Below are 24545 nucleotides of genomic sequence, written 5' to 3'. Positions count from 1 at the left end.
AACTCAGTGGGGTCTCCGCGCTTGCTGAGTTCCAGGCCAGCTTGTTTGCAGGTACACACACCCCGGGGGCCTCAGGCCCAACGGCAGGATTCTCCCCACGTTACAGAAGTTAAACAGCCTGGTTGCGGAGGCCTCTCCTTTGCCGTGACCGTGAGCTCTCCTGGACTTGCCCACACGATTCTTTCCCAGGTAAACGACCCGTTTATAGTTCAAGACGGCAGTGCGAAGCCTGAAGCTCAGAAAGGGAGTCGTCCGCAAGATGCTGGTGCGCGCCAGTGAACAACGCGGGCAGGCAGGTGGGGCGGGGAGTCGGTGCTGGACACAGAGGCGGGTTTCCAGCTGCGCAAAATCCTCCCCGATCCACCAGGGACTGTCAGGTGCACCTTGATCCCCTAGGGTCGACCTCCTTCTAGCTTCCTGTAAGTTCTCCTGCGAGAAAACCCTGCCTCTACCACTCTGAAGAAGTGTTGCCCTGAGCCAGCCCCCGGCTGGGGGCCCTATGTTATAGCAGCTCTCTGCACAACATGTGAGGCAGCTGGGGCAGCCATCACCCCCATTTCACGTAAGGCAAAACTCAGGCCCACAGAGGCACAGGGAGGCCCTGGGCCTGCACCCAGGAGCATGGGCTGTGCCTGGACTGTGATGTCAGGGCCGGGAGGCTCCAGGGCAGCCCACGGGGTGGGGAGCGGGGTCCTGAGGAGTTAAGGGTCCTAAGATAGAGAGGACTCACCACAGCGAGAGCACTCTCCTCACCACCCACTCATCCCCGGGCTGAGCAGAGGGCATGGTTCCCTGGGGTTGGGGCAGCGCTCTGGACAGCCTGGCCTGTGACCTCGGTCGGGCTGTCACCCATGGATTTGCACAGAACGCCCTCCAGTGCAACTGCTCCTTCTCCAGGGCCCACATCCCCTCACCCACCTACCAAGTGGGGTCCCCTGCTTGCCTTTGGGGGCCAGACACTCAGCGGCTGGCAGCCCCCGGGGACCAGCAGCCCCCGGGGACACACTGCTCTTTTTGTGGTGACCTTGTGGCTCCCAGCAGCCACATGTCCTGGGGCCTCCCACAGCATCCCCTGCATATCCTGCTGGGCTGTGCTGGTCACCTTAACCCCTTCCTGGTCAGCGCTTGTGTGCAGCCTGCTACAGCCAACACAGGCTTCCGCACCTGCACCCACGTTTCCACACTGTGCTCACTCAGGAAAAAAGCCTGCTCCTCCCCGAGCTCCCTGTTATTTCGTGTCCAGAACTGCTCAGAAGGAACCAAGGGAACGAGGAGCAAGGTGCTGTAGAACAGCCTTGAAGTTAGATGAGAAAGCTGCTCTTAGTTTTAAACTGTGGGGTCTCTCTCCAGTAGCCCTTTGGAAAGGCAAGGGGGCTAGGCTGTGGGCCTCCTGCCTTTCCTGCTGCCCAGGGACCAAGGACATAGGATGCAGTAGGGGCCTCCTCCTGCTGCCCCCACACCGCCCTGCCCCTCACCTGTCCCAACACCTGTCCTCACACCTGATGGACCAGCTTGGGATGTGGCTCTTTGGGGTGCAGGGAAGCTGTGGGTGACATCTGTTGCTTGAGATGGCCCCATGGCAATGGGGAGCTCTGCGCCCTCCAGCCAGTGACTGCAGGGCTGCGCCCCCATCTGAAACCACCCACCTCCAGAAGCTCCCCCTGCCCACTTCTGGCCCCCAGCCCTGCATACCTGCCCCACTTGGACAGTCTGCCCATGTCCCTACACTGCAGGTGCCTTGCTGCCACTCTGGCAAGCAAGCACCCGGGGGGAAGGGTAGCAGAGGGGGAGGGGAGGAGGAGTGCAGGGGAGGAGGGCCCCAGCTAGGTGGGGAAAAGTGGGGGCAAGGACGGGGTAGAGGGGGAGTGGGAGGAGAGTGGAGGGAGGAGAGGCATTTGGGCAGAGGGACATCAGGCCAGGGGGAGGAGGAGGGGAGAAACAGGTAAACGTCTGGGGCAGGGGCCAGACCAGGAGGCAGGGGAGGATGGGGGAGGTGGGGGCAGATGCCCCAGCCTGCTCTCAGCACCCCCACAGGTCAGGTGGGCAGGGTCGTGCCAGTCTGCCTGCGATTGCCCGGCGGGGACCCATATCAGGCACCCAAAGGGGACAGGGGCAGGACATGGGGTTCTGGTCTGAGGTGCCCCCACCCCTGGCCTGACTCCAATTCCTGGCTCATCTGTAAGACGAGGGTCCCACCCTGCCTGGGAGAGTCCTGCTCAAAGCCCCTGGAGGAACTTGTACCTCTGCTTGGCAGCCCCCACCCACGTGAGGCTTCCCCAACTCCCCAGGCGCTTCTCGGGAGAAGGAGCCGTGGCTGCAGGGGTGCTTGCACTCACCCACCCAGGGCATCAGGGTGACCATAAGGCCTGTGCTGGGGCCTCAGCCGTGTGTGCTGTGGGCCGGGTGCCTGGCAGCACTGTGCTTCCGGGAACGCAGCGCCTGTGCGGGGCAGGGTATCAGGGCCTGGTCCACAAGCAGAACCAGGGCTCTGGACTTGTTGGCGGCACCAGCTGTTGTCAGGGCCAAGGGCCCGGGGTGGGCAGGAGCTCAGGGCCCCCGCCGAACTCATGCCGGCACAGGGCATCTGGGCATCTACCATGCTGAGGTGGCTCATGAAGACAGCAGCATCCTAAGTGTCCACCGGTGCAGCAGCTCCAGTGCAGTGGAGGCCGCCCATTGTCCACATGAAGCGGGCAGCGGGAGACAAATGTAAACCTGCAAATTGCAGGACAAGCCGTCCCTGAGACCCACTGGCCCACGGGGACACAGACCTGCAGGCTGGGTGCCCCGCTCGTCCCCCAACCCAGGACCATCCTCCCCCAGCCGTGGCCCTGGAGCGTCGCAAGCTCCCCGACGGCTGGGCTGCACCCTAGGGCAGCTCCGCGGGACGCCCAGGCTCCTCTGGCCGGGGGTGTGGAGTTGGCGGGTGCCCCGCTCTCCCGGCAGGCCCTGGGGCACACGCTGAGCCGGCCGTGGACTGGGTCCCTGAGTCAGTGGACAGAGGGTCACCGGCGGCAGGCTGGCTCAGGGAGGAGGGGTTGCTGCGGGGGAATCAGACATCAGACGGAGGGGCTGGTCACCAGCAGTGCCCCAGGAGCCTCTGGGACCGGGGAACCCAGGCTTCCCCTTCTCCCGGGGTCACAGTGCAGCCACGGCACACTGTTTTGTGATGACCAAGGCCATGTTCCCCACGACTGCATGGGAGACCCTCAGTGGGGGAGTCTCAGGCAGGCTGCTGTCGACACCAGCTAACGGAGCAGTGCAAGTCCAGAGGGCGGCAGCCGTGGGGCCGGGGCCGGGGCCGGGAGGAGCGCTCTGCAGGATGTGCAAACAGACCGCACCGCTGGTGCAGAGAGTGAGGGGAAATGCTGCTGACCTGTGCGGTGACCCCGGCATGATCAGTGCAGGCTGCAGGCTCGAATCCCACAGCCAGTGGGCGGGGGCTCCAATGGGGGTGCACTCCCGCCTAGGATCCAGAGCAGTCATCTGTCACCCACACCAGGCAAGCCGCCCCTGGGGAACTGGCCAACCCAGAACACCTTTCCTTCTCCGTGAAAGCATCCTGCTTTGATGCGCGGTCCCCAACACAGAGAAAATACAGACACAAAACCCCAAGATTTCTGTGCTATTCAAAAAACCTTAGGGCTGATTCTCAAGTTGAGGTAATTCAAGAGGAAATGAATTCCCCCAGTACAAAAGCCAGCCCAGATCATCTCAGGTCCCAGCGCTCCCTGCTGGTGTCTCTCTTTAGACGAGGCCTTCCCGCCTCTCTGTGGCCTTCAGGACTGTCGAAGCCTCCATCGAGGCACCAGGAAATTGCCTGCCCCCCAGTGCTCTGGAAGGTGCACGGCAGAGTGGAGCAGAGCAGACATACAAAGGGTAGTTTGCAGGCTGCGTCACTGAGTCCCGGGGAGGGCTCATCTGAGACCCGAGATTGCTGGAGTGAGAGCACGTTCTCCACCTACAGCCAAGCTTGTGCTACCAGCAGCCACCTGGGGATATGGAGCCCTGCAGCCCTGCAGCCCTGCAGCCCTGGAGGCCTGGAGGCCTGAGCCCTGGGGCCATGGCTTCCCAGCTCTGAGCTCACTAAGCAGGTTTCTCCCCACTGTGCCCATTTCAGTGTCCCCACCCTCCCACACTTGGCACAGGGTTGGGAGGGGACAAGCAAGGATGTGCCCGCAGTTGGGAGGCCTTCTGGCTGTCCTTCCGGGGCTGCCTGGGGCTTCAGAGAGGTGACCTCGCAGTGGGCAGCAGGGGCATCCTTGTCTCACTCTCGGCCTCCGAGTCAGCAGGGTACCCACCTGGACCCTCAGTACCTCACATCTATCCCTCGCTTGGGCTGCCCGAACTCAGGCACCCTCAGGTGTCATTCTTCAGCACCGCCAGCTTCTGTCCTAACAGCAGCCTGTCACACGTCCGCTTTTGGATGCCAGTGGCCAGGGCCGGTCGCCCAAGTGTAGCCCCAGCAGCCACCACAGCCCAGGAGGCCCAGCTCAGCCGGGTGGGTGGGGATCGTCCGGCAGCTGCAGGGTCACCGAGCCCCATGATCACAGGCACCACAGCAGAGCAACCTCCCCCACCTGACCCTTGGGAAGTGGGGTGCAGGGGTGTCCCCAGGCCTTCCCAGGGGAGTGAGACACAAGAGCCTGGTTTGGGTGGGCTAAGAGTGGGAGCACAGAGACCCCTTCTGGAGGGTTTGTCAGGGGTTGCTGAGGGACACACCCCAGCTGAAGGACAGGGATGCACCTGTGCCCTCCAGCTGACCATGGAAGGGCTGCCCCCGCCTGCCGGCCAGCTCCGCTCCCTTGGAGGACGCAGGGGCCCCAGGGGTGTGTCAGACCTGGGTGCCAGCCCTCCGTGTCATGGTGTCTGGCGTGAGGTGTCCCGGCGGCATGACCCTGTGCTTCCCTTCCTCCCTCGGGCTCTGTGTACAATGAGCTGCACGTGGGCTGGGCCCTGGGCCATGTGCTTTGCTCCAGGGGAGCCCAGCTTCGTGGGTGCACATGGGTGAGCCCAGGTGTTGCTGCAGGCAGGGATGTGCCCCTAAGCACCCTCGCCTCTCTGCTGCTCGCCTTGCACACACAGCCTCTGCTCGCCCCCCCCTCAAGCTGATGAATCTCCCAGTGGGACCCCCGAAACAGGGTCTCATGGGTTGACATGTTGAGGTCCTAACTCCCAGGACCTCAGAATGTGACCTTATTTGGACATAGGGTCTTTACTGAGGCGATCAAGCTAAAATAACAAACCCTCGCTCCCAAGGGGACTGGTGTCCTCATCTTTACAAGGGACGTTTGGACACAGACACATTCACAGGGAGGCCCCACATGAAGACGAAGCATAGACTCAAGTGAAGGATGCCACGGACTCCCCGGGCCACCAGACACAGGATGGAGCCGAACAGCCCCCCTGGACTCCTGCTGCTCCATGTTGGCGCCCGAGAGTGCGCACGGCAGGCAGGTGGGAGACCTGCCTCATGTTGCCATTCCATTGAGTACTTCTAGCACTGCTTGACATCCAGGTTTCTGTGCCGCTTGGTTATCTTTCCATGCCATCCTGTCCAGGTGGTCCTGACGCCCTCATCATTGTGTGGCCCGGGGTGGCACAGTCTCTGTGTGACTCACCGGATGTTGCCAGTCAGCCCATGGGCCTTTGCTTGCCCTCCTGGGACACAGATGTTTTTTGCTCCACTAGTTGATAAAGATCGAGGAACTGTAATTGTTCACAAAGCATAGCCTAAGCTAATTAAAACATATTTTGATATTTAACTCTTATTTTGAGATTTAAAAAAATTTTTTTTCATTATTATTATATTTTTTAAGATTTTATTTATTTATTTATTTATAGAGATACAAAGAGAGAGAGAGAGAGAGGCAGAGACACAGGCAGAGGGAGAAGCAGGCTCCATGCACCGGGAGCCCGACGTGGGACTCGATCCCGGGACTCCAGGATCACGCCCTGGGCTGAAGGCAGCGCTAAACCGCTGAGCCACCTGGGCTGCCCTTTTTTTATTTTTCATTTTTTTAAAGATTTTATATATTTTGAGACTTTATTTGTAGGTCTTCAAAAAAATTTTTTTTAAAGATTTTATTTGTTTATTCATGAGAGACAGAGACAGAGGGGCAGAGACACAGGCAGAGGGAGAAGCAGGCTCCCTGCAAAGAGCCCGATGTGGGACTTGATCCCCAGGTCTCCAGGATCACACCCTGGGCTGAAGGTGGCTCTAAACCACTGAGCCACCCAAGCATCCTGGTCTTCAAAAATTCTAAGAATGTTAAAACTACCTGAGATTCCCAAGAGGACGTGCTTGTTCTTAATTATCTTCAAATCGTTTCCCTATCTTTGAATCTTGTAAAAACCAAATAAATAAGAGCATTGGTGTGAATTTTTCCAAATTATGATTTTGTGTGACTAGTATTAAAGGCTAATACATATTCTTACTAAGCAATAATCAAGGAATCCATATTTCCTATTAAAGTTTTAAAAAAGATTTCATTTATTTATTCATGAGAGAACCAGAGAAAGAGGCAGAGACAGAGGGAGAAGCAGACCCCCCACTGAGCAGGGAGCCTGATGGGAGACCCTATCCCAAGACCCCGGAATCACACCCTGAGCCGAAGGCAGATGCTCAACCACTGAGCCACCCAGGTGTCCCTCTTATTAAAGTCTTACAAAGAAATTAGGATGGCACCTGTCCATGGCCGCTAGGTTGTCAGACATGGCTCCCAGCGGGCAGAGATTTCCAGTGTCTCGCTGGTAGATCAACAGAACAAACAAAAATCCCTCATGTGAGAGTAAGCGATATGTCACCTCCAACAACGTGCTGTGGGGAGTGTAGTGTCGATTTCTCTAGAAGTTGAATGATTTTGTCAAGATCGGCTGGCATTAGCCATGACATCTGTCTACTAATTGGACTGATGTCTTCAGTGTACAAGAAATTCTTCGTCTGATTGATAGTTGGCAGGTTCGCAGATCTCTGCCAGGCCTCCGTCCAGCTGGGTTAGGGCAAGTGAGTGCATCTCCATGAGGAGTTAGACATTTATGATTTCATTCAATGTTCCGGGATTATTCCAAGTCCCGGAGTCCTGAAACTGTGCAAAGGTGAGCATTGTCCCTTGAGGAATATATTTAAAAATTTTAGTGGTATCCTCTTAATGCAGGAAATTTGTAAATAATATGTTCTCAAGGCTTTTCCATGAAAAAGGGAGCACATGGGTTGTGGGTTATGTTATGACCAAGTAAACGGTGGTGTGCTCCTGGGAACATGGGGGAGGGGTGCTGTGTGCCTGTGAGCCTCTGCCAATGGGCACTCACTGGACGTCAGACGAGGTGAGAGAGATACCCACCCCCGCCGCCAGGCTCCCCCGAGCCGGGTGTAGACACTGGACAGCTAACGACAGACACGAGGCCCTGGGACCCTGGAGTCACCAGGGGCACCTACGTTCCGTTGGTGATTCAGTCTCGTGCTGGCCACAGGTGGTTGGCTGGTGACAGTGACAGCTACCCACTCTGCACATTCCTCAGCACTGTGTGCACAAGGGCCGGGGATGAGCCCCAAAGTTAGAACTGCACGTGCTGGAGACCTAGGCCTGACCTGGTCCCTCCCAGAGGTTTGGGGGGCCTGTGAGGTGATGGCATCAGAGCATCAAACACTTGCTCCACCTTTGTCACTCTAATCGGGTCAGAATCCCAGGGTCTGGTATTAGGTTTTGTGGGTTTGAGGTTAGTCCTCAGACAAGGAGCTGGAGGGGCGGCAGCGGGGATCTGGGTGGCGATAGGGATGCATGGAACCAGCCTGCTGTTGTGACCAGCGGGCGCAGGGGACACCTGGAGGGACCTGTGGATGACGTGGCCCAAGTCTGGATAGGAGGCAAGAAGAGAGATGAGAGTAAGAATGGGGGAGGTGGAAGCTTACACCCCAGGTGGCAAGAGGACAGTAGAGCTCAGCCAGCAATCCCACGAGGCAGCCCTCCTGCCCTGCATGCCTGGGCCGCGCTGTGGCCTCGGTGAATGCAGGCACCACCTGGGCATCAGGGGACCCTCAGCCCAAACACTTGGGCTGACAGGGCTCACCCTGCAGCTTCTGTCCCTAGAGACTTGGGCCTAACTGCTGATTATTGTTCTTATTTATAAAGAAACCAAACCAGACATTTCTTTCATCTTTATTGCAAGCAGATTCAAGTTTCCTGCTTAAATAATCTGCAGAAAAGTCTGATATAATTATCATCGATATTATCTACAGAAATAAAAGTTAAAACCAGTAGCATACAAAATAAACTTTACAGAAATGTAAGATTTGGTTTAATCACAATTTAATTTTTTAAAGTGGGTTAATGAATTATTATCAATCAAACATTACTACCTGGAGACTGATTTATTATCTTAACTGTACCTACTATATTTCATAATTAAAAATAAATTCCAGTATTTATGATGATGACAACTATAGATACCATTCATGTTAAATACATTTTGAAGATTCTCTTTTATTGCATTACATAATGAATGGACATTTTAAATGGCAATGCACATCATAATTTTAAGTCAGAGACAATATATGCATATTAAAATTCTGTATACTTCGATAAGATAAAAATAAAGCTATATAAACTGATCTTTAGATTTTTTCTGCAAAAGTAGAATCACACTTTAATACTTCCAATGCATCATCGTTAAAGCTTTGTTTATAGACAATATCAGAATGATTCTCACTCCCATTCACCTAACCCTCTAACTTAAAAAAAAATGCATTTGCCAACTGACATTTTTCCTGTTTTTAAATGGGAAGTTTCCAAAAGAAATGTAGAAGGCAGGAAACCACACACCGAAATATAACCCAGAGCTGTTACACGAATAATGTGGATTTCAAAGTAAAGCAGGAGGAGTTGCATTAGATTATTACCAGTCAGTGCAACACGGACAAACTTCGTGCTTTTAAAGAAAAAGGCTGGAAAACTCTCTTTAGGCTGCACGGGACACTTGATGTGCAACAATTTGAGGCTAATTAGAACAGCATGTAGGAGGCATTTCTGTACTTGAAGCTGCAAAATCTCACCAGGCCAAACAACTATTCTATAAACTCGCCAGTGCAGAAGCCGGGCGTGTGGGCCTCCTTTCCTCGGGCAGCCACCGCCCCCATGGGGGTCGTGTCTGGTCTGTGTTCACCCTAGAGTCAAACGCATGGGACTGGCTGATGTGGGTTCTAACTGGAGTTGCCAAGGGGAGGTTGTCTTTTCCCCCAGCTGCCCATGGCAGAGGGCCAGCCAAGGCTCCCAGGTGCAGGTAGAGGCCCCGCAGCTCGGAGGTCCAGACACTGCTCTCTGCCACCTGTCCTATGGGCGGAGCTGTGGGAGGCGTCAGCCGGGAGGCCTCCCTGAGGAGGTGGCGCTTGTTAGGCAGCGGCCCTGCAGCATCGTCCATCCGTAGCCCCCTTGCATGCCCCGGGCCCAAGGTCCAAGGAGCCTTGTGTTCATGGAGCTCCTGGCAGGGTCCCCTTAGGAAGGAGGCAGGATGCTTGGAGCCCAGGGAGCATGTCTGTGCGCACTGTGTGTGTGTGTGTGTGTGCACGTGCGTACGAGCTTGTACACGTGCACGTGTGTGGCCCTGAGTGGACATGTTGCTGAAAGCAGGAGACGAGGACCCAGTCAGGACCACCTGTGCTTTATTGGTGACCTGCTCTGAAGGGGATGGATGGTGTGCCAGTTCAGAACCAGAAGTTGGGGCCAGTGTGGGAGTTCATTAACGCGGGCAGTCCTGAACAAGATTTCCAAAACTAAGAAAAATGTTTAAAGTTGACAGGACTTGCTTGAAGGTCATTTTAAGGCAAGTAAATAGGAACTAGTGGAGATGAGAGGTGGCACCGGGTCCTATGCACACATCCATCCCAGCGGCTCTTCCGCTCTGCCTCCCACCCGCTGTCCATGTCCAGGGACCGGGTGCAGTCTCGGGGCATTTCCCAAACAATCTGGTGAAAGCCATCTGGAGCGTGTAAGGGGTTAGTGACTTCCACAATGAGATGCACATTCTCAGAGGTTAAGTAGCGACTGTCTCAGCCCAGGGGAGAGAGGATACCGAACCATCCATCGAGAAGCTTCTATTTTAAGGCCGAAGGATGGAAATAAAAAAAAAAAACACACAAAAAAGCAGATGAAATCTGCAATCAACTATGAAGAGCAAGCAAGCAAAATATTGTGCTCTAAATATGCCTTCAATGAATCACTGCTGCTGGGAGCACCAAACACAAACAGGGAGAACAAAATCAAATCTGAGACTTCACATTCATTGGATATGGAGACATTCCGCTGGAACTCCCACCAGAATTTAAATGCAAAGTGGCCAAAAGTTAGTCAACTTAAAAAATAAAAGCTTTAAAAAATACTTTAAAAATTAGATGTGGTATGTTAACAAATAAATGAATCAAGAGATAGAAACAGCTATGAAAATACTTCAGTGCAAAGGCAATTTTAAGATTTCTAAAAAAATACATTACAAAGAATTTGTTAACTAAACATACAGAGAATCTGTCCCCCTACAGGTATTACATGTATACCCATATTAGGTTCTTAAAAACGGCTGTAAAAACACACACAGCATTGTTCGCAGGGTCTAGCGCGGACGGGACGTCCGGGGCGCCACCACACATAGGACGTGGGGACGCGGGGGACACAGGACGGACTGGACGGAGACCCCGGCGCTCTTCGTCCTTTCTCCTGGTCTTTGGTATGCTGTTTCTACTTCACCTGAACTCATCCCCATTACTCTGTGTACTCAGTTAATTCATCCCCCAGTTCAAATAAATATTTTATAGGCAAAACATGATACAATCAAGCTGTGAAATCTGGACTTTCAAAAATGCCTGGCACCTAGCGACTCCGAAGACAACTCCGTGTCCACGCACCAGCATCCCCGGTCCCAACAGTGGCCTGGAACCCAGCAGTGGGCAAGGGGCCTGCTTGGAGTTGAGCTTCTGGGTGATGCTTTTCTAAAAAGGCATCTATTTCAACATCCAAACTTTGAATCTGACTGAAATGTCTTTGTGGACCATTAAGGCTACATCAAAGAGTTATTTCTAGAAGCAAAGAGCGGTCCAGAGAAGGGATGGGGACTATCAGCACGGCAGCCTTCTGAACGTCTGCCCACCTCACCTGACCCCTGGACAGCCCATTGCAACATGGCAGAGATCTGACACACAATGCAAGGTCTGGTCCAGGGCGGCCATCCTGCTTTCGGGATGCAGATGCTGCCTCACCTTCAGACCTGTGTCGGCCTGAAACAGATTCTGGGAGATGGATGTGGTCCCTGGGGGCCCCTGTCGATGAGGACCTTGAAGGGGCCTGATCGGCACAGCCCGGCCAGCAGCCTTCCCCTGGAACCGGTGAGACAAGCGCCCCGACAAGAGAACGCGGGGAGGTTCTACCTGTGGGGCATGAGGAAAACTACCTCTGAATGTGTCCTGGGAAGGCTTCAGTGGACAGAGCTGCCAATCGTTCATGCACAATACTTTCTCCTCCACAGGCCAGGGCACAGGAAACACTCAGAGATCCGCACAGGGGATGCTAGCTCCCTTGGAGAGGCAAACTCCCCCTCAGACAGATCCCGACAAGCAGCTTTGCTAGGTAGCAGGCTGGGACAGAAGCAGGACAGTCCCGGACGTGGACGGGCTGTGGGAACAGGTGACGCCAGGTTCCAGTCTGGCCAGCTCCAGGAGCACGAGGACCGGAGTGCTGCAGACAAAGAAGCACAGAGGCCCGGCCAGCAGGTCCCACAGTGAGGACTGGGCCGCTGTGCTCAGGATTGATGGCGGTGCGGCTAGCCCTGCTCAGGGTGATGGTCACCACCACACGGTGTCCTCATCTGGTGGCACCTGAGACTAGAGGCCTTGGCCCGGGATGCCCCGGGCTGTGTGCGCCCTTCCTTGCAGCCCAACTGAAGCCCGAGGGAGGCCGTGTGGGGCCCCCAGACCCAGGAGAGGCGGCGCGCCAGCCATGTGCTCCAGACAAGTCCGGTTGTTCTTGTGCCTCCCCGGGGGGTGTGGAGAAGTACACGTGTGCGGCTCTCAGAGGCTTGGACCGGCGGCCCGTCCACCAGCAGTGCCCGTGGGGCGCAGGACTGGGAGGTGATGGCTGTGCAGGAGACCCTTGAGGGAGGCCACGTCAGCGTCACCTGTTTTGTGTGCGGGCCTGGAACATGGCCCAGGGGCTGGGGCTCTGTGGACAGGCCAGGAGGGTGAGTTCTGGGAGGTGGTCGTGGCCGCACATGCATGTGCTCTGTTGGAGAACAGAAAGGATAGCGTCAGTCCCAGGACCCCGTCCCCCTACCAGGAACCCTGCCTACCCTGCTCTGACGCTGCCTGTGGGGACTCCCATTCCAGACACAGGCCGGGCTTGTGTGTCCCATATGACTGAGAATATGGAACCAGCGTGCTGACCACGTTCTGGCTACGAACAGCTACCTTGCTTGGTTGGCTCCACTGTCAGGTACACCCGAGGTGAGTCACTGTAAAGCCTGTGCCAGAGGGACAGAGACTGCCTGGGGACCGAGACTGGGGCCCAGGGTCCCCTCCACGCACACAAACATGGTCTGTGTGGGTTCTCAGGGCCCAAGGAAGCCAGCAACCTCACCTAGACATTGTTAAATTTACCAGGCAGCAGGGATGGGGGCAGTAGTGCAGGAGAAATTGGTCTTCCAGGGATAACCGTCCTCAGGCACACCTGCTCCTGGACAAGAAGGCAGGTGTGCCTGTCGTGCCTCGAAGCCCAGCTCAGGGTGCTTCGTGCATGTGGCTGCATTTCCACACCTTTCTGGGGCAGACACGGCTCCACGTGTTGGCTGATGGACAACAGATGACCTAGGCCAGATGTCTGCCTGGGTGTATTCAATGTGAATTATGCAATATCCCACTGTTTTTTCACAATTTGGTCTTTCCTGATACACCTTTAAGAGGAAGAGTGTCCATGACCACAGCCGAGGAATGAGCTTTGTTCTACAGACTAACCACAGGGCACACAGGGTGAGTGGCCTCCCATAAATGCATGTGGAAAGACGCTGGCCATGGCACATGTGAGTATGTGCATGCTGTACACAGCCACATGCAGCCCAGCCATGCTCAGGTCACTTACCTGGGAGAAATACACATGTGTGCGTAAAAAGTGTTTGCTTTTCATCATGAACCTTTGTTACCAAAATGGCACAGCACAGCAAAACTTTGGAGGAAAAATGGACAGTTTGGAAGGATCACAGCACACCCAGGAGGCCTGCCAGCAGTGTGGCAGACACTGTTACCTATCCTTGGCTAATGGCGCCTCGGCCGCGGCAAGAGGTCCTTCAGAAGTGGCCCGTCCATGCTCGGCGCAGCAGCGACCGATGCTTTGAGTTTCGTGTTCTGCTGCAAGGTGAGGAAAAATACTGAGAGGGGCTGTGCCTGGCCCCGAAAGCACTTCCCATTGGAGAGTGCAACCCTGCCTCACAGCCGGGCACGGGGCCTGAGCCAGCAGTGCGTGTCCCCTGGACGTCCATGTGAGCTGGGGGCAGTGGGATGGGCACAGGCTCTCCATGTGGGTGCTGCCAGGGAAGGAGCTGGTCTTCCTAACTGTCCTTCACGTGACAAAGACCGAGGGTCAGGACAGGGCACGGAGAGGAGAACAGGGCAGGCCCAGGCAGTGGGCTGAGGGCCCATGGGCAGCTCAGCAGGAAGGGCCAGACTGGCTGCTCCCACGCAGCTTCCTCAGTGCTTACCCCCGGGGGAGGAACCGCACCTGCCTGAACCTCTGCCCCCGTCCGTAGCTCCGACTCCTGTTGGACACATGAGTCCCACCCAAGGCTAGACCCCCGAGGGGTGTGGGTGTCACAGTGCCGCAGGTCAATGCGGCCAGGCATCCCAATGCTGGCTTTCTAGTCAAACGTATTAGGGTCTCGGTCACCAGGAAGAAGGGAATTTTAAGAGGTGAAGAAGTATGAAGTGTGAGATGCAGGATGTTTCCTGACAAGGGGAAGGATGAACTAATCGGGGCATGGGCTAACCCAGCTGAATGCGTGTATAAATACGCACACGTAGGTTACATAGGCATACACATAAAACCTGTGGTGCCTGTGATGTTTTTGATTTTAGCAGAACAGGTGGAAGGAAATGCCATCCACATAAAGGAAGACTGGTCCAGGTCTATTCCTCCAAAGCTTTGCAGGTGTCTGGGTGGGTTCCCAGAAGCACAAGCGCCCGCCCATGTGCATACCACGTGCTCTGGCCGGTGCAGGTGTGGCCGTGGATGCTGCAGCCGCCCAGCACCAGCCTGCCCCGAGCAGCCAGAGGCGGCTGTGACAGCAACTCGTAGCAAACCTCATCCGTCAACAGGGCAATTATGTATTTCTAGCCCAGAGTTGGCAAGATTTAATCCATCTCATAAGCACATCCTATGACTTATGGTGCTCCTCTAATACGTGCATCCCAAACGTTTCCAAGTATGTACGTAGTGAGATGGAATCATGTCATTTATTCTAGCAAGTTCTGATGGCACCAGAGTAGAAAAATTTTGATTGTTGATAATTACCAGAAGTTAAAAAATGTACCATCCTGTTAGTTAAAAAAACAGTATTTGAACTTGAGGATGAACAGTCATTTAAATAAAACAACCTTTTCTTACTGGGATATTTTCCAATGAACTCAGCTGCACCAGGAAACACATATTTTCAAAGCATCTCTGATATGAAGCCTCCATGAATGTGACATTCAGACACATGGACAAACAGACGAGAAACGGACAAAGCCATCCCTGGGCAGATGTGTCCCTACAATCTTGGCTACTCGTGGGCACACTGGGTCCCAGCAGCTGCCACAGACGTGGCCCCGGACGTGGCCCCGTGCTGCCAAGAAATAAGCCAACACTACCGTGTACAGCAAAGTAGAGGCTTTTCCTTAAAACAGATTTTTTTTTTTTTTTAAAGTTAAAAGAGAATTCGAAAAACTACTTGGACCAAACACATCTCTCTGTCTCTGCCCCTGGTCGGAGTGGCTCAGCCCGAGCCCTCTCTTTTCTGCAAGGCCCTCTGGAGGGCCTCAGTCTCCCTGTCCGTGGAACGGGTGCATGAGTGAGGAGGTCCTGTTGTCCATGCGCCATGGGCTGCAGAGAGGGTGTGGTGCTGAGGGGACTCGGCTCACGTAGGCTCAAGCAACTTAGGAGGGGCCGCACCCACACCTGTGTGCAAGGGCCGCTGGTAGCCACTGGCCAGTGTGCAGCCCTAAGTGCTGGTCAGGGGCATGGGGACCTGGCCCCTCCCGTGGACACAGAGCACAGGCCACAGCCAGGGCAGCCCTCAGACCCAGGTCACCCCAGGAGCTCCTGACACATGCACATCCGGGACAGCAGAGGCCAGCCCGGGAGCAGAGGGGGATGGCTCTCAGCGAGGAGGCGGCCCTCTCTTCCTGTGACTGTAACCCCACCGCCAAATGACAGAAAAGCATCACCTTGTTCCGTTAGAAACTCAGACTGCTGGAGGTCTGAGAGAGCATAAAGATGGTGGACTGCTCGACAGAAAGGCACTGGTTCTTAGTCTGCAGTCCCAGAGGGGCCGAGGGGCCATGCGCGCCGCGAGACAAGTGGGGGCGGTTAGTGGACAGACAGGTGAGACAAGGGAAGGAGGAAGGAAGAGAGAAACAAGTTAAGGCGGTCCGAGCCCAGTCAATCGCAGGAACCTCCCTCGAGCATCCCATCACTGTGAAGCAAACCAGGAGTGGGTCTCTGCCCGAAACAACCCGGCACCCTGGGCAGAAACCCTCCTCGGACTCCTCCTTCCCCACACACCCCCTTCCCTGGATGCCCTGTTCCCCAGACGCCCCATTCCCTGCTTCGCAGGATGCCCCATTCCCTGGATGCCCCCTTTCCTGGACACCCCTTCCAGGACACCCCCTCCTGGATGCCTGCTACCCTGGATGCCCCCCTCCCCGGGTGCCCCCCCTCCCCGGACACCACCTCCTGGATGCCCCCTTCTCTGGATGCCCCCTCACTGGACGCCCCCTCCCAGAAGCCCGTATCCCTGGATGCCCCCTCCGGGACAACCCCTCCTGGAGGGCCTCTCCTCCTCACGGCCATCCACACTTGTCATAAGGCAGTGTCGCTCAAGAGCTCAGAGCACAGGCATCCATGCACACTCCTGCGCTCTGCCAGGCTGAATATGAACACTTGGGCTCAAGCTGGGAACCATTAGGGAGGGATGGGGCGCTATGCCCAATGTTATAAACTAGTCCGAGGCTTCAGAGGAAGTTCGCCCACCCTGATCCCCTTCAATCCCTGAATCGGGTAGAGGAGGGGCACACGGTGCTGGGACCTCACTTGCTGCAAACCCCGTGAAGGCCTAGCTCTTTCCCATCCCAGAGGCCAGCCAACTGCACTTAGAGGCTGAGTGCTGGGGCCATCTGAGCTTCCAGAGCTTTCCTCTGGCCCTAGAGGGCATGGATCATCCGCCCACCTGCAGGCCCACCTGTGCTCCACAGGGAAGACACGCACCTGCAGGGAGAGTCCTGCTCTGCCTTCTGCATACTTGGCAGGATCCTCCCTTCTCTTTATGAAGGCTCTGCACCTCCCCGAGATCTTGGGGTGAGGGGTGAGGGAGTGTGCCCTCCCTGAGAACACGAGCAGCCCAGAGTGGTTCTGGGAAGCTCCGAGTGACATCTGCTGCTGTTCGTCAGCCAGGGTGGGCATTCTGCACAGATCACTTCTCTCCCAAACCCAGAACTCACTCGCCTGTTGGCCTCAGTGGGGATGGTGGAAAGTGTGGGACCCTAGTGCTCACCAAAATTCCCAGAGTCAGTGCCAGTGTTTTAGCCACATCCCCCACACCTGAGACTTGGGCAACTTTACCTTCAAGGTAACAATTAATTTAAAACACTTTTTCAGATTCACAAAAGAATTTGCCTTCTGAGCTGGCTGAGTCCTTGTCTGCCCATCTTTCTCTTATTTCGGCTGACTAGCTTCTGGGTCACCCTGCATCTCACCTGGGTTCATGCTTAAAATCCTCCGCGGCATTGTGAGGACTCATCACGTTGCCAAGCACAAACCTCTCCTGCTTTCCCTACAGTGACCACAGCGCTTGTTCTGGCTGGGCTCCAGGGCATGCACACAGCCCCCTTCCTTCCCCCATGGGCCCACCCCCGTAGCCCCGCCTGTACCTGGACTCTCTCTGTGGCGCTGGGCCACAGCTGCCTACACAGGACTTTCTTGAGAACGTCAGGAAGGAGGCTGACAGTGATGAGGAGGATGATGACCAGCCAGGCTGGGCCGCTGGACAACATCTGGATGAACACATAGTACATCCTTTGATAATTGAGGAATGGCCTAGAAAACAACAGATAGGCAGGTCGGTGGTCACCCAGGGGATGCCAAAACCCGGGCCCATCTTCTCTGCTCAGGAAGAGTGCACCTGTTCCCGGAGATTTTACCACTGTCACCAACCCTCAGGGCACTTGGCCCATGTGCGCTAACTACTCATGAGCAGGGGGCGCAGGGCTGTAAGCAGTGGGGGAAGGAGGCAGGAATTCCACAAATCAGCCCAAAGACAAGGGAAGTCCTCTGGAGATTTCAGGACAGCACAAAATGACTTTAAAGCATGAAAATTGGTGATTTTTTTTTTTTTTTTTTGTATCCTGGAATCATAACCTGAGCACTGGCTATTAACACGCAGAGGACGGCACAGGTTCTGATCAGCAGGGCTGGTTAACAACCCAGGATTCAGACTGTGAAAAAAGTCATTTTCCTATGAAAATAGCACAAATGGTCTCTCACCCAGGCAAACCTATAATTCAAGAAAATATCTACACTAGGACCCATGAGAGGAGCTGGGAGGGACCAGTGGTCAACGCCAGGCCCGGGGGCTGGGCTCACAGGTTTTCAGGATGAACTGTGGGCCCTCGGGGATCAAGGCTGGAAACCACCTAGCTCAGCACCTACAGGTCCCAGAGAGCATGCAGTGCACAGCGCTGGCACTAGAGGTCAGAGAAGCTCGGAGAGGTGGGGCGGGCAGCCCGCTGCGGGGAGACCACACAGGAGAAGACATGTTTCTGGCCAGCATGCTCCATGGGCGGCACTCCCAGGTCCCAGCTGCATCCCAGGAAACACTCTGCCTCACAGGGAGGTGAGGTGCACACAGGAGAATTACAGAAAACGCAGTATGTGCTGTAGTGGGAGCAGGGACGAAAGTTTAGGCAACCGGGTGACAAGGTGGGACTGCCTTGACTGCGCAGGGGCTCAAGAGAAGCCCAAGGAGGGCGCTGACGCATGGGGTTCTGAAGGATACGTAAGAGCTCACAGGGTCGGCTAGTCTGAAAGGATGTCTGGGCAGAAGGAACAGCAACGAGCCAAGGTATGGCAATAAGAGCACCAGGAGAGATGCCACACACAGCCACTCCTCGCCCCTAACAGGGGCCACCAACCCAGCACCACGGGTTTATTGTCCTGTTCACGTCTCACTCAAGTTTGTTGTTGTTTTTTTTAACAATTTTTTTTTAATTTTATTTACTTATGATAGTCATACAGAGAGAGAGAGAGGCAGAGACACAGGCAGAGGGAGAAGCAGGCTCCATGCACCGGGAGCCCAATGTGGGATTTGATCCCGGGTCTCGAGGATCGCGCCCTGGACCAAAGGCAGGCGCCAAACCGCTGCGCCACCCAGGGATCCCTCAGGTTTGTTTTTAACCTGGCAGCCACGGCAATCTCTCTACAGAGCACTGGGACTCGGCTGCCCCTCTGCTGAGCGTCCTGGGTGGTCTTTGGGCCAGCCCTGCTGGTGTTCCATGACACCTGCTCATCACTGCCGCAGCACGGGAGGCTGGACTCAACACGCCAGACACACATATAACCTGGGACCCGCCCCAGGAGGCAGCCAGGACACCCGAGATGAGCAGGCCGGCCCCCTCCCAGGCCCTGGGTTAAAGGTCTTCTCTGACCTGCAATCTAAAGGAGGTCCCTGGAGCCTGGGCACCCACTCTCCCACGTTCCAGCCTCATCACGTGCCACTTAGCGTTGCTCCCCCACAGAGAACGTGGGTCCAGGCAGCGGCTCTGGGCTGGCACCACGCCTTGCCGCAGGAACGAGGTCGTGCGGGATGCACGCTGGGGCTCTGGAAGCAAGCTCCGCAGGACCGTGAGTACCCCGAGCTCCTACCAGATAATCCCTCCCCAGAGGAGGGAGAAGACGATGTAGAACAGCAGCGACCCCCAGATGACAAAGTGGTTTATCCACGTCCAGTAGTGCGTGTCGAGCGCCAGCTGAAACACAGACATGGGTGGTGAGGTGGGCTGGAAGGAGCCGCGGTAGCAAGGACTGAAAGCCAAGGAGAAGAGATGCAACCGGACAGACCACCCTGGCTCCCCAGCGGCCAAAGCGCCCACACAAACCTGCTGAGGAAGAAGGGAACCTGAGGTTCCCCAGGAGAGAAGGCACCGCCCACACATCCCAGGGACACGCCTGGAGGGTCTCCCACACGCGGAGAACCCAGTGGAGCAGCTACCTTGTCAGCTGCCTTCCCACCGAAGACGCACACTGAACACGGACCCTGGTTTGACTGTGACAAGACATGAATTCCCCCAATACGTTCACTGTTTGTGTGTGTGTGGGGGGGCTGCTCGCTGTTTTAAAGAATTTGAATCTGACTCATTTCCAACAAAAAGCTCATTCCCTCATCCTTCTGTGTAATTCTAGTTCACAGAGCAGGTCGCCTGGTGCAGGGCTGGGGGGGCCTCGGGGGGTGCGGACCTAGGAAGGGTGGGCCTGGGGTGTGTGGCTTGGGGGGGCTGCATCCTGAGGGGCTGCGGCCCTGGGGGTGTCCAGCCTGTGCCCAGTTGATGACAGACGGGGTGGCACGCCCACAGTGGTTGGCTGGGCCGTAAGGAGGAATGTCTGTGGCAGGAACTCACCTTCAGTGTTACTGTAAATACCATCACGGTGAACACCAGCGTCCCAAATGTCCAGTTTCCAAAGATCTGTAGGGAAAAGAGTCCAGAGTCTCCACTTAATACACACAGCTCCTCCTGCACGTTCAAAACAGGACTGTCTCACCATGCTCCCGTGCCAGAAGCCCAGACCCCACACACACACGGACCAAGTTTGTCACTGACAGAAGCCAGGGCCAGGCCAGCAGCTCAGGGAAGGGCTCAGAGCCTGTCCTGCTGGGCCCTGGATGCCGGCCCCTCCACACTCAACAGACAGTGTCTTAACAAGGCAGACGGCGGGGAGAGTCCCCAGGAGCTGGAGCGTGGTACGCACAGGGCGGCTGCAGCTCTGCAGCCTTGTGTTCACATGGGAGGGACACGGCCCCGCTCCCCGCTCTGTGCTCCTGCACACTTCAGAGTGAATTCAGGAGGGCTGGCTACTGTCCTCCAAACTCAAACACCTGCCCGCCCTGAGAACCAACCACCAGCCGCTGGTGGGCGGGAGAGCATGACCACGTCATGACCATGTCACCAACGGCAACACCGCCAGCCAGGATCACAGGGTGAGGGGAACTGGAGGCAGGCCCACAGGCGAGTGCTGGCCTCCAGCCCCAAGCCCCCAGCCCCCAGCGGGACATGCCCACCTGCTGGGGGGGGGGTTGCCGGGGGCAGCAAGACTCTGTGTGGCACTGCGAAGCTGCACCAGTAAAAACACAGGCTCAAACCACAAAAACAAGACATTTCTCAACTACAGACACAGACACAGAAAGCAAAATACTGACTTTCTCATTGGGGAAAAACCAGTCCTTGGGGGATTTTAGTCCACGGGAGCGATTCTCCTTGAGATTTCTGCAGAATCCCCTAAGCACAGCCTCCTCCTGGTGTACGGGGACCATGCCTCTTAGAAAATGCACCTACGACTTCTTTGAAAGAAAGCAGCCCTAGTTCACAAAGAATTAAAAGGCTCGAACACCACGGCTTTGTGTGGTTAGATTTCAACACAGAACGAATCTACATGTGGCTGCGGGGGCACAGTTACTGGGCCTCTGCACACGTCCGGGGAGGCAGGAAGCTCCCTGTAGGACCTTGAACTGCCGTGAGGACTTCCTGTGGCACACGGGCCCCCACAGACCCCCACTGACACCTGTCCATCCCTGGGAGCAAAACGAGCTTCTGACACGACACACGGGTGGCTTCCTGGAGGCGACTCTGCCTCTGGGGACACCCTCAAAGTCCCTAGACGGTGCTGGTGGCTGCATTGGGGAGGGAGTTCCTGGCATCTCGCGGGTGGGGGTGGGTCTGCTAACTGCCCAGGGCGGCCCCATGAAAGCCTGCAACTTTCCAGCCCTAATAGGCAGTAATGCCCAGGGAAGGAACTCTGGTCAGGAAGTGCTGTCTTGTCAATGTTAACTTTGGGGGCAGGAAAAATGTTAAACTCTGGGACCGGGTGCAGCTGGCAGCAGCCTATGAAAGTGCTCGGCCAGCAGGGTGTCAGGACACAACATTGCATTTGTTTTTGCTGGAAGCCGACGTTCGCAGACAAAAGGACAGGGTGAGCCACACCAGGTTGGGGCAGCCTGCAGCCCAGACCCCAAGTGGGCCTGTCACGGGGGCCTGGCGGGAGGCCTGCCTCCTGCTCTTCCTGACACCATGAGCCTGTGGTCACCACCCAACATGGCAGGGAGCATGGAAACACTTCTGAAGCATCAGATGACAGCAAACTGCAGAAGCGTGAGGGTGCACCGCAGGGGCACAGGGGTGCACCAACAGTATCGTGAGTTGGCAGATCTGTAGACTTGGTGACTAGCAGACCCGGGGAGAGGTCTCCTGATGCCTCACCAGCAGCGCATGTGGGCCTCAGCTGCAATGGTTACAGGCACGCAGCAGAAGCGCACAGCTGTGTCGACTCCAGAACGGAGAGGTTGCGAGCCCTGGTGCTGCCCTGGGCAGACAGTTCCTGACCCGCTGGAGTTAGGCCCTAGCTCCACATTCGGTTGGAGGCCCAATGGAAATCACTGGGCTTAACTCTGGGAACAAGCATCCCTTGAATGCAGCTTTCCACTAGCCTCTCAAGGGCTCTCGAACCCAGCTCCACAGTAGGTTTGGGGGGGCCACAAAATGTACTGTACACCTTTCTGGAGGAAAGCGTTTCTGGAATGTACCTTTCAACTAGCTTCTCACGTAAGGGAGTTAGAACCTATTTTCTCAGCAGTAGTGGAGGCGCAAAGGGAAAGCAGTCTACTAATGTCTTTATTTGCTGCAGGTAGAAGGCTCACTGCTAATATTACTGAAGTTGTTTACCATGATTTCTTTGGATTTGGGGGAGAGAGGTGGGAGGCAGGATGCCCCCCCAAGTCAGCTGTCCCCCTCTGTGCTAGGGTGTCCAGAGGGTCTGCTCCCTGTATGCCATCCGTCCCGCCCCAGGAGGAGGCCTGGCCTGGTGTGCTACGGGAGCACTCCCCTCCACACAGACTTCCAGGGACTTTCCAGCCTCCGTCAGGGGCACGAACACCTACCAAGCACCCACGAGCCCCAGGTCCCCCCTCACTGGGCCTCTGTTCTCCAGGAGCATCTTGTAGGAAAGTGTTCTGCTCACAAAAGCCCTCACACCCAACCAACTTCATTTTCACGTGTAAAAATATTCCACAACAGACCTAACTGTGTTTTCTCAAGATCCCGGCCATAAAAATCCCGTCCATGCTCCCTTCACACAGACTCCCTACTTCTAGGGTGTGTGCGGTCACCATCTGGCCTCTGTGTCAGCTGACTTCTGTTACCACGCGTGCCAGCCCCGTCCAGAGCTGAACCTGCTGCTCCATGAGAGTGAGGAACGGTCTCAGTGCTCTAGTTTGCGGCAGCAGGAGAAATAACGTTGGCTCTTGTGTCTGCGCAGAACATGTTCCTACCAAGAAGTGATGGATGAGCATCCCTTGACACCCCACGTGACCTACGAACACTCCTACAGGATGATGTAGATCTCAAGGAGACCTCACCTCCCCATCGTCGATGGGATGGGGCTTCTGAACCGTCATGCCCCGAAATGCTTCTGGCCAGGAAGGGTGGTTGGCCAGAATGGATGGGCATTGACATCAGCAGACTCCTGCTGTGCATGCACCAGAGGCACCGTCAACCGCCGGAGACTGGCCCTCAATGTACCCGGGTTACTACAGAGCCAGGCTACAGTGCCATCCTAGTTTTGTGGGCCATCTCACCTTAGCACCAAAGCCGATGAGAATGTAAGAAAACCATCCTGATGAGAAAGGCTCCATGTGGAGTTGTGGGGGGCCCTGGAGTCAGAACAGCATTTAATCTTGGCCTTTCCTTGCGTGGAGTGGCTTTGGGCTGCCCCAGCCTCTGGGGGCTCCTGTCCCCTGAGATACGGGAGGGAAATGTGCTCCCTCAAGACCGCGGGTGCCGTGGTTCCTCCTCACTCGCTCTCACAGTGCTGGTTTTCAGGCTCTCTGCCGTCTACCGCAGGAAATTTTGCCTCTCAAATGTGTCACTGTGGGCAAACACCTCACACTACAGGCCCTACTTGGTACCAACTGACCTGCGCACTGGGGCACAGTATTGCTGGGCTACTGAGCAGCCTGTGGTGGTAATGAGGATAAGCGCTGGGCCACAGGTTAGGGTTCAGGTGTCCTGCAGGCTCCAAGCGTCCTACGGAAACAGGCCAGTCAGGGGGAGAGCAGAAGGCACCCAGGAACAGGCAGGAACTCCTGCAAGGCACCACTGCCCCCTGACCCTCATCAGCATGAGGAGCAGCTGGAGGGGGCTTGGCCAAGAGCATGTCAGGGCTCCAGGGGTTTGAGCACGAGGAGGAGACACTGCCCAGGCCTCATGAGGGACCAGCACTGCAAGGCCACATCGTGCCTGCCATGGGCACGACCACGTCCAGGGTGCACAGGCACACACATATTTTCGTGCATATCCATTCCCACTGAAACTGTGTCCTAGGGATGCTCGGGAGGTACCGGTCACTTTGCTAAGTTCTATTGAGACGGAGGCAACTAAGGAGCGGAATAAAATAGTACCATCAATTTTACACAAAACCCCCGAGTTTGAGTGCCTGAGAGTGTACAGTCCTTAATCTGTACAGTCCTTAATCTGTCTGGACTCAGGCCCAGGTGAGGAGCCATTCGCGGTACTGACAGTTGACCTCAGTCCAGACGTCCCAGCTCTGGAGACACAAAATCTTAGTTCTTCCCAAGGTACGTGCAGGACAGAAGTCCCGTGGATGCCCTGCAGGAGCACAGTCCCTGCCAGTGTTCAGGGGTTACCCAGGGGAACAAAGACAAAGAACGAATCCTAGAAAAATGTTAAGCTTAAAAAAAAAAAAAAAAAAAAGGTCAAGCTTTAAAAAAGTCCAATGAAATGTTTAAAACGTTTTCAAGATCAATTTAGGAAAAGTTGATTTAAGTTACAATGAAAGAGCAGCACCTTTTAGTAATGAGAGGAAAGAAAAAACTTGCCACTTGCCAGTGAATAGTCCGCCCACCTGGCAGGGAGAGTGTGCTCCCGAGAGACAGAAGGAGGACTCAGTAGGAGGAGAGGCCCTCATGCGGCGCGGGGAGCTTCTACCCACAGATCACCTCCTGCACGCGCCAGCAGGGGATGCACCTGAGCATCCCCC

At 55.6% G+C, this 24545-nt stretch overlaps 1 protein-coding gene across 19 annotated transcripts in view; it reads right to left on the bottom strand.

The window, feature by feature from the left end:
- Positions 1-8147: 8147 nt before the first annotated feature.
- The window catches only part of ATP11A (ATPase phospholipid transporting 11A), a 130038-nt gene continuing 113640 nt past the window's right edge, over positions 8148-24545 (bottom strand). For 7 of the 19 annotated variants that reach the window (XM_072761046.1, XM_072761053.1, XM_072761049.1 and 4 more), the window contains 5 exons: positions 19898-19963; positions 19146-19249; positions 17156-17321; positions 15455-15541; positions 8148-12263 (listed from right to left, as the gene is read on the bottom strand). In XM_072761046.1, coding sequence (XP_072617147.1) covers positions 15464-15541; positions 17156-17321; positions 19146-19249; positions 19898-19963 — 414 coding nt within the window. In that variant the 3' untranslated portion in view covers positions 8148-12263; positions 15455-15463. Of the gene's footprint in view, positions 12264-13278; positions 13382-15454; positions 15542-17155; positions 17322-19145; positions 19250-19897; positions 19964-24545 lie in introns of all 19 variants that reach the window. The other 12 variants (XM_072761050.1, XM_072761040.1, XM_072761044.1 and 9 more) reach the window with 3 other exon arrangements.

This window comes from Vulpes vulpes, chromosome 6 (genome assembly GCF_048418805.1).
Source record: "Vulpes vulpes isolate BD-2025 chromosome 6, VulVul3, whole genome shotgun sequence".
Taxonomy (NCBI): Eukaryota; Metazoa; Chordata; class Mammalia; order Carnivora; family Canidae; genus Vulpes; species Vulpes vulpes.
This window is presented reverse-complemented; position numbering and strand designations above follow the sequence as displayed.